Below are 22,937 nucleotides of genomic sequence, written 5' to 3'. Positions count from 1 at the left end.
CCACACATTCACATTTCCTGTTTTGCTGACCTGTGAGGCTAGTAAATCATTACTTAAAAAAAAAAAAAAAAAAAAAAAAAAAAAACACAACAAAAAAAAATAAAAGAAAAAAGAAGGGAAAAAGAAAGATGAATAGAAAAAGAACAGAAAAAAATGAAAAAAAAAACCAACCCCATAATATAAAAAAGAGAGGGAAAAAAAAAAAAAAAAAGAAGGGAAAAGAAAAAAAAGGAAAAGAGATAACCTTACTTGTTCTTCCTTTTCTTCCAACCCAGCCTCTCATGGACCTTAGAAGTTGCTATAGATGAGTTTTGGAGAAGTTAATGACTGTTAGGCTGTTGGTGGAACAAGACAGCCTTTTCTGCCTTTCCTCCCAGACCGTTTTATTTGGTCGTAACTTTTAATGGGGGCTGCTTCCCCTCCTGAAGCCTGCTCTGGGGCACTCCCTCCTTGACCGCAGCAGCTCTGCGGGCCCCGGGGCAGCCCGGCAGAGGCACAGTCCCCGCATAACGGCCACAGCTCCTGGCCCACTTGGCCCCCTTAAAGCCTCCCTCGCTCCGGGGCTCAGGCTGTGGAGCTGCTCCCCGCTGCCGCCGCGCCGTGTGCTGGGAGCAGCCCGCTGCCCTCAGCCAGCCTCTCCCGCTGTGCTCGCCCTTCACTCCCCTAGCAGCCCCGCATGCAAATCGAGCCCAGCACCAGGAAGTAAGCGGGGCGGCTGCGAGCCAACTGTCGGCTCTCGGGCGAGGTTCCTCCGCCGGCTGCCCCCCTCTGCGGCCGGCGGGGAGCAGCGCCGCGTCCTGCACGCACACCGAGCCCGCCCGGCCCCGCCGAGCCCCCGCCCGGGACACCCCTTTCTCTCCCAGCCCCGGCGGTAACCGTGGAGCTCATTCGCTGCCGGCTCAACTTTCGCACCCGGGGAAGTAAGTGCTTTCACCGGTGGTAGCGCTGAGAGCGGGGGGCGGCGGTGGGGGGGGGAGGTAAGCTCCGGCGCTCCCGGCTTTCTCCCACGGGCGTGCACTGGGAGGGAGCGGAGGGTGCCCAGCCGGGCAGCATCCGTGCCCCCGCCCCGGCACGGTGGGTACAAGGTGCTTTCCGGGACGGCTTGCCCTCGCTTCTGCCGCCCAGAGGAGGTGCTGCTGCTGTCTGACCCTCCCGGTAGGAATGGATGGGGTTTTCAAGGGAGTATGCGGTATTTGGGGAGCAAAAAGGAGAAATCGTTCTCAGAAGCATGATTTACCTCTTGCCGCTTCTCCCGGCTTCTGCTGTGATCTTCAGGGCTCGGGTGCCTTCTGGCTGCTTGTTGCCGGAAAGCATGTTAATATTAGTTGATCAAAGACTGCACTCGGTGCCTCAAGCCAAGGCACTAGCCTTGACTTAGGAGAAACGCTGTGGCCTCTAGGTATTCCTTCTTACACCATTTTTTCTAGGAGAGTGATTCCTGGAGCGTCTTACAAGTTCAAGCTGCAGCCTCTTGACTGTGTGTTCAAAAGTGCCTTAGCTTAAAAGAAAAAGGAGAAAATGGTCTTGTGATGTTTGATGCATGGTGTTGCTTGCTGACTGCTATTGTAACAGTACTGTATGCCTGAGGAATGGTCTTGAGGGGTTTTCTTCTTCCAGTTTTAATTTAGGATCTGAAAGTCAGGCTAGGTCTCTGGCTGATGTTGTACCTTCAGTAAAGCAGTTAGTTCAAGTTTCTCTTGAAATTACATCTTTTATGTGTTTGTAGGGAATGGGTTTGCAAGAACTAATCTTGCTGCTTCTCTCCCCTCTGTTGGCACTGAAGACCAAATTGATTAACACTTAAAACTTGTTTAGCCAGATCATATTACTGCTGATACACACAGGGAGCACAAAGGTTACTTAAAATACTTACTGTATTGTTTCAGCTGAAAGCCCAACTTAATATCCCATCTCTTGCTTTTCATTCCCACCTTTGAGGAAAAGAAGCAGTCTGACCAATCTTACCATATTTTAGCCCATCTTAATGCAAATTAGAAATTGCATTTTCTTATTTTGATCCTATAAAGTACCTGGGAGACTTTAGTAATTTTGGAATCTTGATGCTAGTTGCAAGTATCTGTAAACTATGAGTGCCATGTAGATAAGTCATAGTAGCACTAAAGAGTTATTAAAAAAAACCCCACACAACAAACCAAACAAAAAAAAGAGAACGATATTTGTTAGGAAATTATAAAGTTACATTGGGAAAATGTAGCTCAGTTTTTCAGAAGGAATAGTCAAATTGTGCTTGCGTGAACTGTTTCCAACCCAATACTGAATGTGGAGTAAGTGCTACTTACCTTTTCTGTGGTGGGACTTTGTATCCCTACAATAGCACTGAAAGTATGGATGAGAAAAAAAATCTAATAGCTTTCTCTGAAAAAGCAGCAAGAGGCTAGAAATCAGATACTGTTATAGGGTGTTATGAAATCTTGAGCAAGGTTAAAATTAATGAACTCTGAGATCAACAGATGTCTCATTCTATGGATCCCTTCTGAGATTCATAGCTTTTTGCTTTCTCCATTTCAACTTGGTGAGCTACAGACTAGGTAGAGTTCTTGATTTAATAACATAAATACCTATTCTGTGTGCTATTGAGATCTGTATTTTTTCTTAACCGTAATGGTGTGATCAGTGTAGAGCTTTGTTTGTAACTTGGAGTTACTCTGCTTTTTTCCTGGGGTTTGGAGTGGGTTTTTTTGTTTGTTTGGTTGTTTGGTTCACTTTTTGTTTGAGTTTTTTTGTTGAGGTTTTTTGTTTCCTATATAAATATATAAAAGACACAGTAAGGCTTAGGCCTTTTCTTGTAAGTTCCTTGGGCAATGGAGTTGCACAATGACTTCTGCTGACAGTGCAATGAATTATGAAACTTTTGCATACAAACCCTATTGCCTTTATGGTGTTTAATATTCCTGGTTTTAATGTTACCCATTCAAGAGAGTTTCCGTAAATGTGAAATTCTTTCTTTCATGTATTTATGAAAATGTAAGAATTAGTAAATGTTTAACTCTTTCATAATACTTTTTACCCCCATTTTGTCTCTAATAGAAGTGAGCTATCTTCCTTTGGCCTTGGTGGCTCTTGTAAGATAAGTGGCATCACAGAACAGCAAGTGTTGTGTGAAGAAATTCCTAAAACAGGCAATGCAAAAGGCCTAAGGTCCTCCTGGCTCAGCTTAGTACCAGATCTTCAGTGGGGTGGCTCACAAGCCTGTCTTGTGCTGCACATCAGAGAGCAGCATTTGGCCTCTGCAGCTATTCAGAGAAGTTTATGAACTGCAGTATTTAATCTGAGATGTGATTCCATTTCTGTCACAAAAATGAGATGTTTTCCTATCTGTACTTTGCATGATATTTCGAATCTTAATGGGCATCTTTGAGGTTTTTGAATGGAAAGATATTGACCATGAAGCAATTTTCATTTTTCACAGAGGGCTAGGTGGTGAGGTCTTTCCTCCCTTCCATTATATGCATATGCTGCATGACTTTATTTCTTGTGTCCAGGGAATTGTAGAGCCATGTTTACTCTCAGGGCTACAGGGGGCCCTTTGGAAAACTGAATGAACACAGAAAACAAGCAGATGAGAAGTAACTGATTAAATAAAGGCATGTGGTGGGTATTAGTTGTAGACTAGGATTCCCAGCGTTCTGGTCTTAGTAGCATGGCTGTACAGAGTTGGATTTCTACAGCACCAGTGATGCCTGAAGAATGTGACCTGTCACATAGTAATGCAAGGAATGGGAGGAGAATCCATTGGATGGGGACCCTGAGAGTTTGGGGAGCTTTATGTGCAGTAGGTGATATTTCCTTCTGAAGCTATGGAGCCGAGTGTGTAAATAATTGCACCAAACCACATGACTCTGTTAAGTAATATTTATTGTTATTTTACCCCTATAGGATTTCTGTTGCTAAGAACAGCTTCATTCTGATGAAGAACCAGTGCCCTGCTGAGAATTAGGATTTTTCTCCTGCTGATTGTATTCCTACTTCCTATTTCTCCCATTTATTTGTGTCCCCTCTTTCATGAGAGTGTAGGAGTGCTAGAGATGGTATAGAGAGAAAGGCTTCCAGACTTGACCAGACATGCCACAGGAAACAATGCGGATAAAATTGTAGAGTTACATTCATACAGAGACAGTCTTTAGTGAAGCATAAAAGAAGGGGACCGCCATACTGTAAACAGTACTGGTACCTTCTCAAAGAAATCAGCTTCTACTAATAAAAGGCAAATACAGTGTAACTGTCCTTAGTGTGACTGTTCCTAGTTTAAACTTAATTGTCCTTTAGGGAAGGATGGAAAGGTCTGTGCTTTCATATTTATTTTTGCCTGATTCAAATACATTTCCTGTTGACATTGTCATTAACTGCTGTAATTTCCGAGGCTGAATCACTCACGGTCATGTTCGGCATCTTTCCTGAAAATGTGGGTTCACAAAACAAAATGGAAAGGCAGAATTCACCTTCTGTTGGAAGCATTTCCCCCAGATATTTATAAGTTACTCGTATTTGTTATGTGCCCTAAGGAACTACCCATAGAGGCAAATAGATCAGTTATTTTTGTCAGCTGAACACCCAAAGAGAGATGGCATTTTGACGGTAACACTTTTCTGGGGAGAGAAGGAGGAAACCAGGAAAAGATGAAGGGGGAAAATTGGTAGATCTCATTTCTCTTGGGGGAAAAAGGATAGACTAGCAACATTCAGGCCAGTATTTGCCATCCCTTAGGTCAGCATTGTCTATCTTTTTCAAACTCCTGGCATCTTAAGTATCTACAATTGGTTCCTGTGTTTGCGCAGCATACTATCTTACTTCTTCAGTTCAAAGGGCTCAAATGATAAACAGTCTGAACAATGCGTCCTTCTTCCTCTACGGTCTCTGCTGCATGTAGCACAAGGCTACTTCTTCCTGTCTAAATTGTGGTTGATGTGTTGTAGAATTTGCTACTTCAGTTTTCAAATGCTTACTCTTTACTGTGCACGTTCTTGTGACCAAGATGTTTCTTGAAAGTGCCTGTGATAGCAAGTTGTGTGATCTTGAACTGGAAAATGTGATAGCTTACTACAGGGGTTGAAGTATGGGATGCAGCTGTACTTCTGGAATGGTGTTTTCTGAGCTTTCTCTAATTTATAGGGCTACTGGAATTCTGGACATGATAAAGTTTGGAGGGAATGGACTCCCTCTGGGATACATTCTTAACTACTCCTTTGTTGGCTTAGCGGAAAGCCATTTCAGGAAGTTTGTCAACAAAAATGTAGTCTGTTAAGTGGGTTTTCTGATGTGACATCTGTAATATATTGCTTTGCCTTTCATGTTTCCTTCATTACTTTGTACAGATACACGTATACGGACCTTTTTGATCATTTTTTGAATGAAATCTTATTCAAGCTTGTTCTTGGGCATGAACTGAAACAGTATGGTGTTACAGGAGTTAGCACAGAAGTACATTTGGCTGCTAAGCAGGTCTGTTCTTTCCATTTATGACTGTACTAGGGACTTGGAGCAAAATTAGTATTAAAAGGTAAAGAGTATGCGTAAGTGAATTCCTACCTAATGGAAATGTATTTATAAATCAGCAGGTTTGAACGAGGCTAAGTTTTACCCTATTCAGATAAAATATTTCCTGGTAGTATCATCTGAGTAAGAAAAGATCTGGATAATAGTGCATCTAGTGTATTTATTGAAATTGCCTGCTTGAGTATCCCTTGCCAGCAACATGAGGTTTACAGACATTGGATCCAGTGGACAGAAAATGGTTTTCTCTTGGGCAGTCTTATCTTTACCATGTATCTTGATGGGATCTCTAAAACCCTTCAGTAAGTGCTTTGGGGTGGCTGTGATTCAAGTGTGAATGGATGAGAGCTGGAGCACAGGGTTAAGTGATCGCCAGAGCTGGTGTCAGTGCCACTGAGGAAATGAAAGTTTTCAGTAAACACACAGGAAGGGGATGGGCAGGAGAAAGAGGAAATCCTATGTTGGATATCCTGGGTTCAGCTTGTTCAAAATATATTGCAAAGTTCATTTGAATGTGCCATTATGGTGTAGCAGAACATGTAAATGGTTTTCAAAGTACACTTTTGTAACTACAGACCTACCGTTGCAAAAGGTCTGCTAAACTATGCAAAGGCTAGAGGAAAGCATTGCAGCAAGTGAGGGGTGTGGGAAAAGTTGCCTTTTAAGCAACTCTCCAGCTGTATTGCTGGTGTGGCACTTTGTCTTCCTTTTTCTGTATTGTGAAGTCTTTGTTCTGTCACTGATTTCCAGCTGTGTCTGCACTGGCTGTGAGAGAGATGTCAGCGGCTGTGCTGGCACCAGTGGAGGAGCACTGGGGAATGTTGAGGTGAATGCTAAGCCCATTTCTCCTGGTATGTAGACGGTTTCTGCTAGGCAGACCATACACAGCAGTACTACTAGTAGGCCTGATCAGGAGAGCTTGTCTCTTCTGAAAATCTCCCACTAAATTTCCTTGGTAACAGTTCCCATCCTTCTGCCCACGATGCTTACCAGAGTGTATGAGTCTTAGAGCCATACTGCTTCAAATGTCGTTATTAGTAATAATGTGCTGGTTGTTTGTGGCTATTTCTTCCCAATTTTCAGGAAAAAGCCATGTTTCAGTCTTTATCCTGCTGTAGCAATACACCCCACAGCTGCTTCCTCCTCCAACATATTCTGTTGTTTCTTTCTCTCCAGCTTTGTCTTCAGGACTGTCAGTGGTATAAGCTGTTTATTTCATCTCTGGACCTCGATGTCTGTGCAGCAACGGTTCTTTTTCCCCTTCCAGAAAAATAAGCCTCAGCACCTTTCATAACCTACAATTTGCAATCTACTTGTGCTACCTTATCAGTGAATATGTGCCTAGAAATATGTACTCCCAGCCTCTTGAGGAGGTGTGAAGTCCAATGGAGTACCAACCTGGCAGTACTGACATGGTATTCACAGTGTTTTAAGAAGCCTATGGCCCCTTGAAGGGCAGCTTTCTACTTTTATAGAGACAACCACTGTTGGTGTCTGATTTTAAATGGTGACCTCAACCTGACTTGAAGCAGGTTGGCTTCTATCCTGAAAATGGTCAGTGTGGATTGTCTGCTACCCCTTTGTCTGCCATTCTGCGATGTTGCATCAACCTTCTCTGGTCAAGTTTCATTTCTGTTGTATGTGGGAGATCTTCCTGTGCTTTGTAGTGGCACATGTAAAAGATTTCTGAACCAGCGTTGACTCTCCTTGTAAATACACCTGGCTCAGTGAAGCAGGACATGGATTTATCAGCATGTATGCTGGTCTGTGAAGAAGAAACCAAGGCTTGGTACTGTGAAGGTGCAGAGCTAAGGCAACAGCTCTTATTCCAGGATTTCAGTGCTGTGCTCCTCAGCACTGACATGCCCCATATGCTCTGTCCCTACAGAAACTGAAACTTAAGAAATTTAGCTTTCAGAAGGAAGGGCAAGTTTTGAAGAACCAACTTGAGCAGAGCCAGCACCAGCAGAAAAGAGATTTGTCTGGTGAACAGGTGAGAGAAAGGTGCTTCAGGTGAGATGTTTCTGCTCTCAATGGCGCATTTAAGCAGCGCTGAGGGCATTGGGTACAGGTGTCAGAAAATGCAAAATTCAGCATTTGAATAGCTTATTTGAATCTGAGGTCAGGACAGTATTCTCTTCTGTAATGTATTTGAGTATGTACAGTGTCAGTCTTTTCTTGCTGGCTTTAGATGGGTAAAAAGTCCTTTTGCTTGCTCTTACAATAAAAGCAAATATATCAATATGTTTGGCATGCTATGATGCAGAAAAGTAATTTCTCCTTTGAGCAGAGAATGCACTTTCAGTGATGTGACTATATATTTTGTTACATGTTTTGTATCTTGTCATACTGATTGAGAAAATGTGCTTTCCTAGGGACCCTAATTGTCTCTACCCCATTACTTATCATCCTTTATATACTTATTTAATTGTGTTTTTTTCTCCTTTCATCTCTCTGCTTCTGCAACCTTCCCTCTTCATTCATTTCTCATCATCAACCCAATTTCTGACTTAGCAGGGATTCAGCCTCCTCTCCTATATCTTTTCTCATATGGCTTTCATATGGTCTTGAGAACTTGATTGCATGGCCAACAATGAAGCAGTCTTACGGATTTTTAAACATCTTCTTTGCACAATGCTGAATTTTGCTGAATGTGGAATTCAGTTGTAAGTTCATTGTGGACTCATTACAGTTCTGAAACAAACTCGGGTAACCATGGTGAACACTGATTTATTCTTAATTCTTGCCTGAGAAGTTAGCTGCATGGACCGTGAGTGCCAAAGTCACATATAAACAGTGGGGCTTGAGCACAGTTTAAGATGTTTTGGTTAAGTACAGTGCAATCACATGGTCTGCCTATGAGCTAGAGGTTTGATATTTGAAGTTACAAAGGTATAAACTTTAATGAGCAGCCAGTATGATTGTAGTAATCATGCTATGAAATTCTTGCAGTTTGCAATATGAATGTTAAAATACTTCTTGTCACAAATCTCCAGTTTACTGTGAGTCTAAATGTGCCAAAATTATCAAGCATGGTGCCCTACTCTTTAAGGTCTGTGTCCTGTATCATATGTAGAAAGTCCTGATATGAGTCTCTTGAAGCCTATAGAGCTCCCGAAAGTTGTGTGCAGTCACTTACAAGATCAGAGCCTTGTTCAGTGAAACTGGCTATGGTTGTAACTGCTAGTCTTCATCTACTGTCAGCTGTAAGGCTTTTGACCATTAAGTAGGACTAGAAAAACAGCAAGTACTAAATACTGTGCAATCCAGTTATGATACATTGTGAATACAGTAATGTTGGTTGTTTTTAGAAACAGAAAACAAGAGATGTTAAGGCAAAGTCAAAATAGTAGCAGTGGTCAAAGTATAAATCAGTTTTTGAAAATGAAATAAGTTAACATATTGAGCAAATGCAACAAGTCAGTCCTCTACTCAGAACTTCTTTTTACTGTAGAATGACTTCTCTCAAATATAGAAGAACTTCAATCAAGTTAATATCCTTGCATAGCTGCTGTTCTGGTGATTTGGGGAACTCTGTCTTCACCCTTGCCCTTGAAAAAGACATTTGCAAAGACACACGTTTAAAATGCAAGGTTTCTAGTTCTCCCTTAGAGCATTTCAAGTAGGAACAATCAAGTGAACCATCACACCAGCTATTCATAACCCTCTCTCAAAAGAGGGTTTCCAGGTTCCCACTCTGACTCCTCTCTAAAAATAGAACGTAAAATATTTTTAATTTTGGTTAACTGCAGAGAAACTTCTTATTCATGTGTGAAACAAATGTGAAAAGCATACTTAGAAACTTGGGTGTTAATTCTTACTCCGTGTTCATTCAGTGACGAATTTCCTTTTACACTCTTACTGTCACCACAGCTTGAGCATGTAGTTGCACAAGGCTATATAGTTAAAGGGTATTTCTGTTTTTACATGTCAGGCTTCCACACCTGAACCAGTAGCAGTTCGCAGTCCTTCAGGATATGTTAGGTAACTTTATACAGAGTGTACCCATATCTAATAAACCCCGCCCTGATTTTAAGGATTTAATCTAAAAACCTCCAAAAATTGCCTGTGATATAGATGTTTTAGTTCTATCTATCAGATTTGCAGCAGACTTGCTTCAGACAGTACCTTTTGGTGCCCCCACGTGTACCCCAAATTGCAGCAGTTTCTTTGAACAATTTATTAAGCTGGGTGGGAAATCAACTGGAAGCTGAAAGCTGCAGAAGCTGCAGAACCTGGAGTACAATCTTACACCCTTGAGGTTAAGGGAGGTTTTGCTGCTTACATCAGTGAGAACAAGGTGGTTCCTCACAGAAATACTTACATGGTTAGTGCTTAGTGTTCTTCTAGTATCCCTGTAAAGATTCATTATCACAGGGCTTCATTTCTGCTGGTGTAATTTACTGGCAATAGGTTCAGCACTCTCTGATTATTTTTTTTTTTTTTGAGAACTCTTGCAGCTTAAGTAAGCTTGTCCAAGGTTTGCAAACTTCCAGGAGGAACTAGGCTCTGAGTAAAAGTGTTAGCCCACTCAGCATGATTGATGTAACCCCAAATTTTCATCTGAGCTTAAATTCATTCTCAAATCCATATTGCATACCCCAGTACAGTGGCCTGTGTACAGGTAATGAAACATAAAATAGTCTGCTGAAGAAGTAACTTTTTCTGCAAGTGAATTAAATGCTGGTATTTGAAGGGGATGGAAAAAAATCTAGTTTTCTTTTGTGAAACTCAGTGTTTGAGACAGGTGCCCAAGGCATACCATGATGCTATTATAGCAAGAATACTATGCAACTTGCAACTATAAGTTGCAAGCTTGGTCATGAGTATGTGTCAGTGTTTAAATGTGAGGTGACTGAAGAGGAAGAAGCCCTCTGACCATTGGAACTGGATGGTAAATGCAGCATGTAAGGTTTATAGTAATTATGTATTCCATAGGCATACGGTTAGCTGAATCTCAGGAAACAAAAGCTAATATGTACTAATGATCTGTGCCCTCTTTTCCCCTTTAAACACACTGAAAGCAGAAACCTAAAGGAGTAGCATTATACTTTCTATGAGGTCACCCTGAAAACCTTCATCAGGGCTTGTTGGCTTTGAGTTTTCTGTCCTCTATATTTTCATAGGCATGTTACGATACTTTCATGGTTTTTTGAATGGGTTTTAATTACAGACACATCTCAAAGCAAGAGATCACATCTGCAAAAGACTCTTTATTGCCAGCAACATCTTTAACTAGTTGAAGATGTTAATAAATAACCATCTACCCTTAGCCATAGTAGCTATTAATGATTCTTCCTAACAGATGTCCTGTTAATGTATTCATCTTGGCATGTGGAGGTTGAGCATTAGGCTGCATTACTTGAATGAGATGAAGGTTTCAAGTATCAGCTGCTACCCTGCCAGTAGACATTCTTATTGCCTTTCTGGAGGAGGTGGAAAGAGTAATAAATTTCAGTTGACGACCTAGTTGGGGTATAGTCTGGTGATGATATTAAAGAGACACATTATTTTTCCCCAAACCCAGTGAACGTTAGTAACCCACTCATTTCATGCCATGTTGTCTTCTGAGGCTCAGTGATGCAGGGAGAAGCTAGCTCTCATTTCTCTTTCATGTGTCACATGGTAAATGCAGTCATTGGGTACTGCACATTAGCTCATGCAGGGCCACTTTTTACTTAGTGTAATTTGAGTGACTGTGCCTTTGGTTTCAAGTACATTGATGGGTAGGTTGAAATCAACACCTGTGTAATACCACCATGTGTATGAACTAGGCTGTTAGGACTGATATAGAGAAATCCTTGTTGCGTGCTTCTGATTTACATCTTGTTTTGGAAGACAAAGTGTGTGTGTGTATGAAGGAGAAGGAGCGAATGAGGAGCTAGGTAAGTACTGTTGGGAGTGAAGAAGGTTGGGTCCCACATCTATGCTCTCCAAAGAAACTGTGAGAAGCTTGTCCTGCCCTTCCATCGCATCGCTTATTGTGAGGATGATGTCATATCGGCTACTCCTGGACCTCACTCCAGCACCTTGTCATTTTTATGGATTGTTTTTGATTTCCCTATGCCACAGTGATTGCTCTACTAATTAAAAAGGGAGGGGAGAAGGTTCCTTATACTACTGGTAGACACGGACATCTATAAAGCTCAGGGCAGTACTAGGCTACTGAAACTCAGCACACTGCCATTATTGGCCATCAATTTAAAGCTGAAAAAATTGTGTGTGAGTCATAGATACCCTCAGCTTGGAATTTAGATATAGTCCTTGGGATTTACTAGCTGGAGTGAGACACTTCCTAATACTTAGGAAAAACGTTGATCCTCTTCAGTGTAGTGGTTTGGCCAAATTTCCTCTGGAAATGGGGATTTGGTTATATGCAGCTGCTGTTTGACATTACTGAGGTTTTTTACCAGTGAAGACAATTATGTTTTTACTTACAGTTTGCATGACGCTTTTAAGTCTGTGAAGTATTTTGGGAACCTTCCTTTTAAGTTAGTTAACATGTTGGTACAGTTTCTTTTCCATTTCATATAATCCTTTTGAAAAATTTAAGAGAGGTATTTATTCTGTTATGTCAAATTAAGATGTTCTTTGACCTTTTCCCCTGTCTTCAAAAGATATAATGCACTGGAAAAAAAGTTGAGGAAATGGAAGATGTGGTTGCCTGAGGGCTGGCAAAGTGAATTAATTAGTTGTTGATATTGATTCAAAATTCTGGAGGATGCAGTTGAGGCAAATGATTGTAATAAAATGAAGTGAGTGTTACAAGGTCAGAAAACAGATGTTAGCTTAATGTAAGACATGGTTTAAAATTAGTGCCAAAAATACTGACTACGTGAATCTGGAACACTGTCCTAATATATAAAGTCTATTATGCAGTGTTAACAAAATTACAATCTTGTGTGGATTAACTTTCTTGTGTTTTGGTATTTTTCTTCAATTGAATAAACAAGGATTAGTAGTTTGTGTAAATTATATTCTGCTTCATTTCAGTGTAATGTTTTGTTTCAGGATTTTATTTTCATCCCTTTGCAAGCATTATAACATTATTGTACTACCACAATGACATTTGTCATTTTCAGTGTTTCCTTTTTATTTTTTTTTTAATTTATTTTTTTTCACCACTGCCAAAAATTCCTGCTTGAAACCAAGCTTTTACAGTTGTGGTGGATTTACAGAAAAATAAAAGATGCTTCTTTCTTGGTCAAGGCCTCCCACCCCTCTTAGAGGTACCTTTCAAGTTATCAACTATGATGATATGTATTATACATGTTATGTTATCATATATGAGTTCCAACAATGTTTGTGGATCACTTAGCTGAGCACTGAATAAACTTATCCTCCCCCTGCAGACTACAAGGCAAAGCAGGCAAAGGTTTGGCTGTGGATTAGAATAATTTGAATATAGAAAACTGTTTACCTGAACTGATACAGTTAGTTTTACCAAAGCATTCCTATTTTAAAAGTTGCAGAGGGAAGTACATAAGCCTCAAACTTCACCTGATTTCTGTATAGCTCTGTTGGACCACTTCATACTTGGAAGTCTGAGATGTGGTAACTTCAGTCACTTATTTTCCATTTAGTATATCAATGTGTTAATCGATGTTGGTTATTGCACAGCTAAAATGCTGGGTCTAGTAAGCAGAAAAACAATGGGAGTGGTATAGGAAAAAATTTTTTTCCTTGTATGATGCAATTGTGCTGTTCAGAATGGGTTTGCCTTTCCCAGAAACACATCAATAAAGCATCAATATAGCAACTCCAGGTGTTTTTTTACTGAGCAGAAGCCTCCTTTTCTTATGCCAGGTCTTGGGAGGTTTTTGCTGTATGGTGTATTCCATGGTCCACTTCCACTGTAGTCAGATGACAGCACACTTTTTCCCTGTTCTAACCTACATTTTTATTTAAAAAGAAGTTTACATTAGGAATTGGACTTGGGTTATGAATGTTTCAGAGTCCTACCTTTGATTTCAATATGCAGGCCAATGGAAAACTGGGCACCAAAGAATGGAAGAATGGGTGTTGAGAATGTCTATGAGGGCAGTGGTCAGCTTGGTAATGAGATCTAGAAAGGTATCTGCCAATCCAGATTGGTTTAGTTGGATGGAGATATTGGTATGCTGACATTGGGAATCTGGACTCTGAAGAAGAGGAGCAGAAACACTGGTGCAGGGCTTAAAACTGAATGTTGCAGAGGAAGTAGAAATGTGAAGGATTTATAACCGTTGCAGGAATGCCAGTGTTGGAGAGCATGAAGGTGATAGGGTGATACTTTCTGTAACTGATAAAGGAAAACATGCAAAACAAGCTGAGATAGCATGGACAAAGTAGAATTTGTCTTGGTCACAATTGCTAAGGAAGGAGTTGTGAAAGAAGCTGAACAGGGTAGTGGTGACTGTCTGCTGCGCTTCCCCAGACTCTTGGCAAGAGCTCTGTCTGTTGCCTAATGTTACATAGTGTTACATTGAGACTTTTTTCTGTAGTAGTTTCATTTGCAATTAAAAAATAGGAGTCCCTTTGTGATGTTAGGAGGGATTAGAAACACAGGTGGCTGAGAATGTCATGCAGAAAGGATGGTCTGGCTAAATAATGGGGAGAAATTTAATGCTGGGGTGTAATGTCATGCTGCTGGAGATAAATCTGTGACAACAGTTTGCTGTTATGAAAATGAGAGAAACTTTAATGTCTTGGCAGATTGCAAGATGATTATAAAAGGCTAGTGTGATGGAAGTGTGAAAATGAGAAATGAATTTCTGTAATTTATTGGGCAACATATTTCTGTAGGTGGAAGAATATTATTTGCTGTAAGGCATTGCTCAAAGTCATCTTGGAACACCTGACCAACTCCATCCTTCTGTTCTTAAGAGGGATGAGTTCAAGCTGAAACAGATGTGAAGGGCTCCTAGGATAACCAGTGAAAATGGAAAGCCTGAAACGTCTTGGGCTTTAAAGGCTAGAAAACAGGCTGAGAGAGATGTGACTTCTTCCTAATTGCCTGTGAGGATGAAGGGCTAAATGCCATTATTGGCCCCTGAAAGTGCTTAAGACTCAGAATTACGAGACAGCTTCTAAGCCAAGTGAAGTTCTGAAACTCTTCAGCAACAGTATTTTGTTCTATCCCCTCAAGCACCCATTAAGCTGTCTAGGAAAGGAGCATGGCAAACTTCATCCTCAGCTTGTATGATGCGATCATGCTCCTTAGAACGGGTCTTCCTTTCCCAGAAAGCAGTTTTTAGTCCTGTGCTCTAATCAGGGGTGATAAACTAGGTAGATCTGATATCTTGCTGTGATAGAAGTGCACGCTTGCACAATATGAGGTTTTGATTTAAATAAGTTTGAGACAGCCCTGACAGTGTTCAAGGCCAGGCTGGATGGGGCTTTGAGCAACCTGGTCTAGTGGAAGATGACCCTGCTAATGGCAGGGGGTTGGAACTGGATGATCTTTGAAGCCCTTTCCAATCCAAACCATCCTATGATTCCATGATCTATGAAGTCTCACAGTAAAATGTTTGTTGCATACTTTTCCGTTACAGCAGTATTTGAGTTTGATTGTTACACTGGGGATTTGCTTGTTTCTCTTCTTTGCCTGTTTATGCAGATATGTATGCCAAAATATTACTTTTGCTTGATCTCACCTTTTAACCAAAAAAGAATGAAGCAGTTAAAGAATTGTCCAAATTTTCTTGTCTTTTAAAAAATGCTGTCAACTGTACTACTGCTTCTCACATCACAGGTACAGCAGGAGTCTGCACTGGGCAAGTCTGTCATAGTTAAACACTGAGTCGATTTAGGCTATCTATGCTCCTTTTTGTATGCATTGCAGGTAGCACATGGTGATTTGTGCCGCTCTCTGTGTATATATATATATATATATATATATGCACATAAAAGGGATAAATTCAATTTGGGGGGCATAGAGATGCTGTTATTCAGACCTACAGAAATAACATAAATTTTAAAAGAGATTAAGATACATGAGGCTAGCAGTGACTGAGACATAGATAACTCTTTCAGCAGAAAGGCAAGGGAGGAACTTAAGTTCCTGCTTAAGTTCCCCTAGTTGGTCTCCCAATGCAAAAACAAGATGTAGGAAGTGAAACAAGCTGAAGATGAAAGCTGACCCAGGATTTCTGTGTTTGCAAGGGTCTAGTTGGTGAAAGATGCCAGGCAGTCAAGACTGACAGCAAAATTTAAATGTGTGTGTACATGTATATAAAATATTATATATAATGTATTGCATGTATTATTAAATATATATATACATACGTATTTCAGAACAAGGCTGAACAAACCCAAACCTGATCATTTTTGAGACAGGCAAGGAGTAGGAATCCACTTCTCCTCAGTTGCTCTCCAGTTCAATTCGTTCATATTACTCTCAACCACAGATAATTCATTTTTGTTATACTTATTCTGACTCTGGGCTAGTAGCGCATCTTCACTACTACAAATATGTATAAAGCAGTACTGATGAGGCTTTGCTGAACTCTACTTCCTCAAATTAAACTCCTCCTCTGTGTCCCTTGGAGGTTGCTTTGCCATTCTGCCCCATGTGATGATGGATCAGAAGTAAACCCAGATTTCCCAGGCCTCTCAAAGATGGTTCTCCTCTAAGTCGCAGTAATAAAGATATGAAACATCACTGCAACACTCAGGTACCACAGATGATGTGGAAACAGATCAACATAAAGTGGAAGTCAGAAGTAAAAGTTAAGATAAATTAGTGCCTTAAATTTAAGATTTTTCTTTTTTTTTTCCGTAGAATGGGAAAGTTGAGCAGTTGATTGAAGTGATGTAGAAAGTTGGATGGGGCACTTTGTGTATTTGGGCAGAGTGGGCTTATGATTCTTCCTCCCAAGCAGTTTTAGGTCAAAGTTGATCAATGCGAGTTTGTTTTTTAACACACTTCTGCTTTGACCTTGGGGATAATGTAGGGAAGTCTCACATTCTCATTCATTCAGCAGATCTGATGAAGGCATCGCTGTTACTTCTGACTTTATAACTTGTGAAGTAGCGCAAACCAGTTGGCATTAAAGGCCAGAATGAAACGGCTAAAACAGAGGAGGGAAAAAGATTTTCAACGTTTCAAAAAGGTGTCAAAAATAGAATTTATGCCTCTACTGTCTAAGCTGCTTTAATGCAGAAGCTTAATAAAGACCAGTGTTTAAGATTCAGAATAATTTGGGCCTTTATTTTAAATTTTTTTTTTCTTTGTACTTCTTAATGCATCTTTTATTCATACTGCTAAGGAGCATCTTTTATATATATATACACACATAGAAATTTTGTGGCTTAAATGAAGAGTTTACTGCTTATAAACCCTGTAATTGAATACAAGTTTATTTCATTTATGTACCTGTTAAAATACATATATATGTATTTGTTGAAAGCCTAAGTCACTGACAGAATTTGTGTTTATGTACAATTACTGACCTTTTGAACAGTCGACATTTATTTGATAAAATAGAGTTGTTTGTCTACTTAATGTTGTAGTTCTAAATCTTTTAAAGGTTACTTTATTGTTGGAAAAGCCACAGTATCATCTATTTTAGTTACTTTTTTTTAAGTTTGCATTTATGCAAAGATTAAAATGAAGCCACTCTAAGCCATTGAAAAATCTGTGTGGATTTGAGAATCATTTTCACAAAGACATGACTTTGATCAAGAAAAGCCCAGACATATCAGGTGGACTTTTAGGAAATGTTTTCTAGTGTGCACCATAAATATTGTATGTAACAGAATTGAAAAGAGGAGAATACTTGTGACTATGAACAATATGAAAAATGAGATTGGCTTTGTAAATGATGCAAAAGCATAAGCACTGGGAGGAAATGAAACCTCAAATGCTGCTGATGGTGGATGGACAGGTGATGGTCACACAAACCTTGACTGCTTACAGTAGGAAGTATTGTGGCTTTAGACACATCACTCTGCTGGTAATGTGGCAAAAAAAAATAAAGCAATAGTAGTTTGGGGATACACAGCAGCTTTTAACCCTTGAAAAGTGTTGCAGTAGTTTCTGACCCCCACTCCCCCAGTCCATTTTGGAATTAGAACCTAAGTGCTGCTGTAGCAAAAGGGAATAGGGGATTCAGAGGGAAAAATCCAGACAAATGCCTATGTAGGATCAAAACTGGTGACTGGAACAACCTGCTGCAGAGGCTCAGTGTGATGGCTCTTATGGATAATCCTGTGGCTTGCAAAGGGTGCCTGATCTTAGATTTTTGTCACCATGGTGCAGATGTTAACCCAAGTAGCTATCTTTACCTTTTAGCCATGGAATACAGTATGCTTTTTGTTAAAAGAGAAGTTTTTGCTTTTAGGATATCCATTTATGAAAATTAACAGCTATGTTATATGATTTCTTTTAATTGAATGTTTTTCTTTCACGTCTAGAGGTGTGGGCAGGACCATGAATGAAAAATAGTCTCCTGTATTGCAAAACTGTTGGAATAGGAAACATCAGATTAGGAACTGACAGCATTCCCTCTGATGTCTAGATTATTTTTATCTCTGAAGAACAATAACATAGTTTCATTTGTAACTATGCTCTGTTCTCTGAATTTCTCTTTGCTTACCATGTTCTCTTTATATCTGCACAAAATGCTTCCATGGTTCTCTTTGTGATACAGCAACAGAGAGCTATGCAAATAAACATTTTACACCAAGTTAAGTATTTTATTTATGCATGAATGAACTTCCCCCTTCAGATTTTCCTTACAACTACTGTATAAACTAAGAAAGATGTGCACAGCATACACATTTTGTACTTCATGGCTTCTTTATTCCTATGGATAGGTTGCTAGGGTCAAATGTGTGCAAAGTTAACTTTGATAGTGATAGAGCATTTTGTGTTCTGAAATCCATTACAATGTGTTGGTTGAAACTCTCCCATCAGTGCCTGCTGTTTATACTGGCCCTATGAATTTTTACTTGAATACCAGTCTCGAAACCCTGGGAAAAACCAGGATCAGATTTCAGTAAAAATGTGTAATACTATACTGGAAACGACTGTATCTGGCATTGCAGATGGACTGAGCAGTCTCTGAGAAGAAATCTCTTGAAACCAAGACAGTTATGTTTGCTTTGGACATTGATCTGATGGAGTTTTAAATGTGCAGTCCAGAACACAGTGCACACAGCTTTACAGAGGGGTAGCGTGTACAGAAATGTAAGGTCCTGTGGCCTTTGAAGAGCTCACAAGTCTTTCATTTCACACTACCAAAAGATCGTGGATCATTGATCCAGTTTCTACTGCTCAAAAACTATTCTTCAACTTTGTTATGCTTTGTCTCCATTGTCTGCCTATATAGAAATAACATAAGGTCAGAAAATTAAATATTAAATTATATATAATGTACTTAACTATATTGATAGTTATTAATTGATATATATTAAGTGCTAAACCTTTGTTTCATGTTATTACATGTTTTCTATATTTTTTTTTGCAAGATTTGACAGGCTTGTTTTATAAAGAATCTAAAAGTCTCAGGATGTGTCTACATTAGCATTTTATTTAGATTGGGATCCCTAAGCTCCCTGAAGGAGTTGCCCCCACACTTCCCTCACTTGCTAGGCTGTAGTTTGTGTTGTGAAGCAGAGTTGGAGTGCAAGAACAGGACTGTTTTAGGAAGGTGCAATGTGGGGCTTACCTTCAGGTAAACCCTTGCTACGGTCCTGCTCTTACTTGGGGCTATGCTGGAGTGAAGGGGACAATAACCCCTCTTCAAGCAGGTATGGGCTTTTGCTCCAACTGTTGGGGCTGTTTGCTAATGTAGACCTAGCTATTTCCCATAAGGACCATCGGCTTTCATCTCTGTGCAGAAAAAAACATAAAACAGTGTTTCATGATGAGGCTCAGGATCTTCTCTTTGTTTGGTGCCATCACATGTGTTATCTCACATATGGTGTTCATGTGATTTCACACAATGTCAAGTAGACTTCTGTGGGAATTACAGAGCACCTGCCCATAGGTATTACCGATCTGTTGTTGCTACTGTCATGAGCAAATGCTAACCTTGAGCTACCAGCATGGCCTCACAGCAGGCTTAAGTTACAGCTGTTCATGTGCTTTAAACTGTAAAAAAAAATCTGAGTAAAAATGCTTTTCTCTGAGTTTACACTGGCACTGGCAAGCTGCAGTCCCTAAAGATATCTTCAGCTTTCTTACAGCAATAGGAGAAGGGGGTTTTGCCTGACAACTTAGATCAAATAACCTATGCCTTCTGCTTTAGCTGTTTGTTCTGTAGAAGCAGAACTATTCAAGAGCAAAAAGGTTAGCACTTAGGTGGCTAAATACCCCATTTTGCAGATACAGCAGGTAATTAAACTCTGGGCTTCCTGATATCTAGGGTGAGTGTGCAAACACCAGCCTGCCTGTGGGTGTACAGAAATTTCCTATGAAACATTAACTACAGAAGTGTCACCTATATATCCACAATTACAAATCAATCAAATTATTAAAATAAGAAAGTCCTTTTCAGTGTTTCAGAACGGCAATGTACAGTTACAGCTCTACATGTAACCCATGAAGAGCTGAGAATTTGGAAAAGCCTCCCACTGGGTGTTTTCACAAACTAAAAGATGTTTGTGAAAGATGCTGAAAGTGCCCCCCCCCCCGTGCCTTCAAATGAGTATGAAATGCTAGCATACAAAAAGAGGAAACTTTATTTTCTGCGTCTGTGGGATGGTGGTGCCTGGTCAGTGCCTATTGATTTTCTGTATGTTTCCTTTTATTTTTATTTCAAGAGAAGGCAAGAAGGGGAGCGATGAGTTCTCATGCTGCTTTTAAACCAGTATCACAGTTCACTACATCACTGCTGAAATCTTATGGACACACAAGATTTGTTGGCAATAGGTGACAGATAATTTGCAGGAACAGCAGGAGAGGAGGAACCCTTCTCTCCTGTTTAGAAGACAACATCCAATGTGACAACAGGACAGTGCATCCATCATCATGTGGTGCTTCCTCAAGGGCAGGATGGGAGATTAAATGAAGGTGATGTGGGAAGTTGAGCCCTGCCACATGGGAGTGCTTGTGGCCTTGGTTTATTGTTATAGTCAGTTAGGATTCTGATTATTAACAGTATTGTTACAAAACTGGAAGTCTTAATATGAACCCAGGGCAATCTGACTAATTTTCCTGTCTGCAGGGGTAGGGTGCGTAAGGCACTGTCCCACTGATACAGTTGTGTCTGCACATGGAAACCTCTACTACTTTAACTGTTTACAATGATAACCTTACCTCTCCTTGAGATGATGATAAAAGTGAGATGTAGTATAGGGTGTTACAATCTGTTTTAGCTTCTCCAGCTGCATTTTAGTCAGGGCTTGTTTCCTTGAGCTGTATATGCACTGAGCTCTTATTTTAGGTTTTATATTGTTCTTCAAAGAACTGGATTTAAAGATTAATTAAGGCGGTGGGGAGTGAGAGTTTGTGCCTGCAAGGGAAAATGTGACTGAACCTAGCATTAGAGCGCTGACCTGAAAGCAGGGAGGGAGAAGGGAAGGAGAGGTTTGAACAGCATTCATAGTGGACTTTTTCAGGAGTAAGTATAATTGCTTTCCTCAGATGAAGGAATATAATGTATATATGCTTGCTGAAGTACTATATAATTAGATTATGGGATTAGCCATAATCAGGTTTCAGCCATGTAAATGTTAACAGCTGTATCTCATCTGATTTAGCATGGATGCACATCCGGAAAGAAGGATTATCCTTCTAAATTATACTGAAGAAGAAATAGTTGTGTGGGGATTTGCCATCACTGATACACACATCGGCTATTTTAGACTGCTGTAACAGGCCTGTTTGAACAAGGACATTTGTCACTGTAGGTTACAGAAGCGGTATATCTGCCAAAGAGCTGCACAAGTCATCAGCCTCGTGTGAGACAGGGATTTGAACCAAATGGGGCTCCCTGATAGACCGGCATAAGCAAAGTGAGGTGGGAAGATACAGGCATTGCCAATGCCAGCTGCAGTTCCCATCATTTGGACTGCGATTTTTTTCTACGTCTTGCAAAGCAACCTTTTCTCTAAAAGAAGAAATACAGAAATAAGTTATCACTACAGTAATTATATATTTCTTACATCTATTCTGAAGCTCACAGAAGTATCAGAGAGGTGTTTCAGCAGGGCCAGCGATTGGGGTGGGAAAATGATAAATCTGAAATGGTTGAAATGGTAAATAACTATTTTGAAATATTCACTTCATCTGTGGATTGAAACAAGAAGTCATTTCTTCCCTTTGCAGCAGAAAAGAGCTTTCTGCACATGTTCCTAAACTGCAGTTGTTCTCCCCTTGAACTATTGTGTGTGAAAAGGAAGCAGGTTTTTGCTGTGTAGCCCAGATGATTGCATGGGAAACAGCTTGGTTTATGGTGTAATGTTTTTGTTTAATACCTTTTTTATTCCAACAGGAAATATGGGATGTATAAAATCAAAAAGGAAAGAGAATCAGGATGGAGATGGGCTAGATTTGAAGAATCAACCAGTACGTAAAACTGAACGAACTATTTATGTGAGGGATCCAACGTCCAATAAACAGCAAAGGCCAGTAAGTAGATAGTCTCAGGGGAGAATTCCAGTAGCAAGATCAAAGCATGAGTGGCATTACTTAAATTTCAATCCAAAGCACATGCATGAAAAAATTCATCTGATCATTAGTCCACACTTGGGCTTTTAGTGTTGTGCAGTTCACCCTCAATGAATAAATACTTAAAGAAATAAAAGTAAAAATTTGTGATTTGTTACTTAATTACTTTGTCATAATTTTCTGCATGAAAACAGTAATCCTTGGCAACACTTAATGTAGACATAGGTATGACTGTAGAAGAATGCTAGGTGACATTGGAAAATGTGAAGTAGTTAGAACTGGTTTTAGAAGCAGTGTTGTTGGGGTTTTAATAGCTATGGGATCCTAGTGTTGACTATTCTGTTTAAAAAGGATGAAGTAATCATGGGTGGCCAAAGGCCACTACTTGCCCTTATACTAGGTGTGTAGGCAAGGATGGGAGGAGAGCAGAGGATGCAGTTGTGAAGGGAGCAGCATTGTGCTGCAGGAGAAACAAGGCAATGCAGTTTGGTGTGTGCTGCCTGGCACTAGAAAGGAAGGGTGCCAGGAAGGGGAATCCTGTTGGGTACCAAGTGGGTTAGCTGTTTTGCAGATTGCCTGGTACCCTTTTCTCCCAGCCTCTATACTGTGCTGAGGAAACCATATTTCCTGACTGTGCTTACTCAGGGTCTGTGCTGTCTGCAGGTGTGAATGACACCTTTCTCACCCATCTCACCCGCTGACACAGATGATTCAGTGTGCTCTCCAGTCAGGGTACACACATCACAAACTACCATTGTTTCTTTTTTAATCAATCTTTATTCTTGCACAGTGTTAGCAACATAACTGTGCTTGTAGCTCTTTAGCGTGG

General features: G+C 40.2%; 1 protein-coding gene across 6 annotated transcripts in view; it reads left to right on the top strand.

The window, feature by feature from the left end:
- Positions 1–379: 379 nt before the first annotated feature.
- The window catches only part of LYN (LYN proto-oncogene, Src family tyrosine kinase), a 45,669-nt gene continuing 23,111 nt past the window's right edge, over positions 380–22,937 (top strand). Inside the window, exons 1-2 of one of the 6 annotated variants that reach the window (XM_062633385.1) lie at positions 380–920; positions 21,933–22,006. In XM_062633385.1, the coding sequence (XP_062489369.1) occupies positions 21,938–22,006 (69 nt within the window). In that variant the 5' untranslated portion in view covers positions 380–920; positions 21,933–21,937. Of the gene's footprint in view, positions 921–1,012; positions 1,156–9,738; positions 9,839–21,932; positions 22,070–22,937 lie in introns of those variants that run through there. The other 5 variants (XM_062633382.1, XM_062633386.1, XM_062633383.1 and 2 more) reach the window with 5 other exon arrangements.

Source organism: Pezoporus occidentalis, unplaced genomic scaffold, assembly GCF_034315485.1.
Source record: "Pezoporus occidentalis ecotype Australia unplaced genomic scaffold, CSIRO_AGI_Poc_V1 ctg4, whole genome shotgun sequence".
Lineage (NCBI taxonomy): Eukaryota > Metazoa > Chordata > Aves > Psittaciformes > Psittacidae > Pezoporus > Pezoporus occidentalis.
This window is presented reverse-complemented; position numbering and strand designations above follow the sequence as displayed.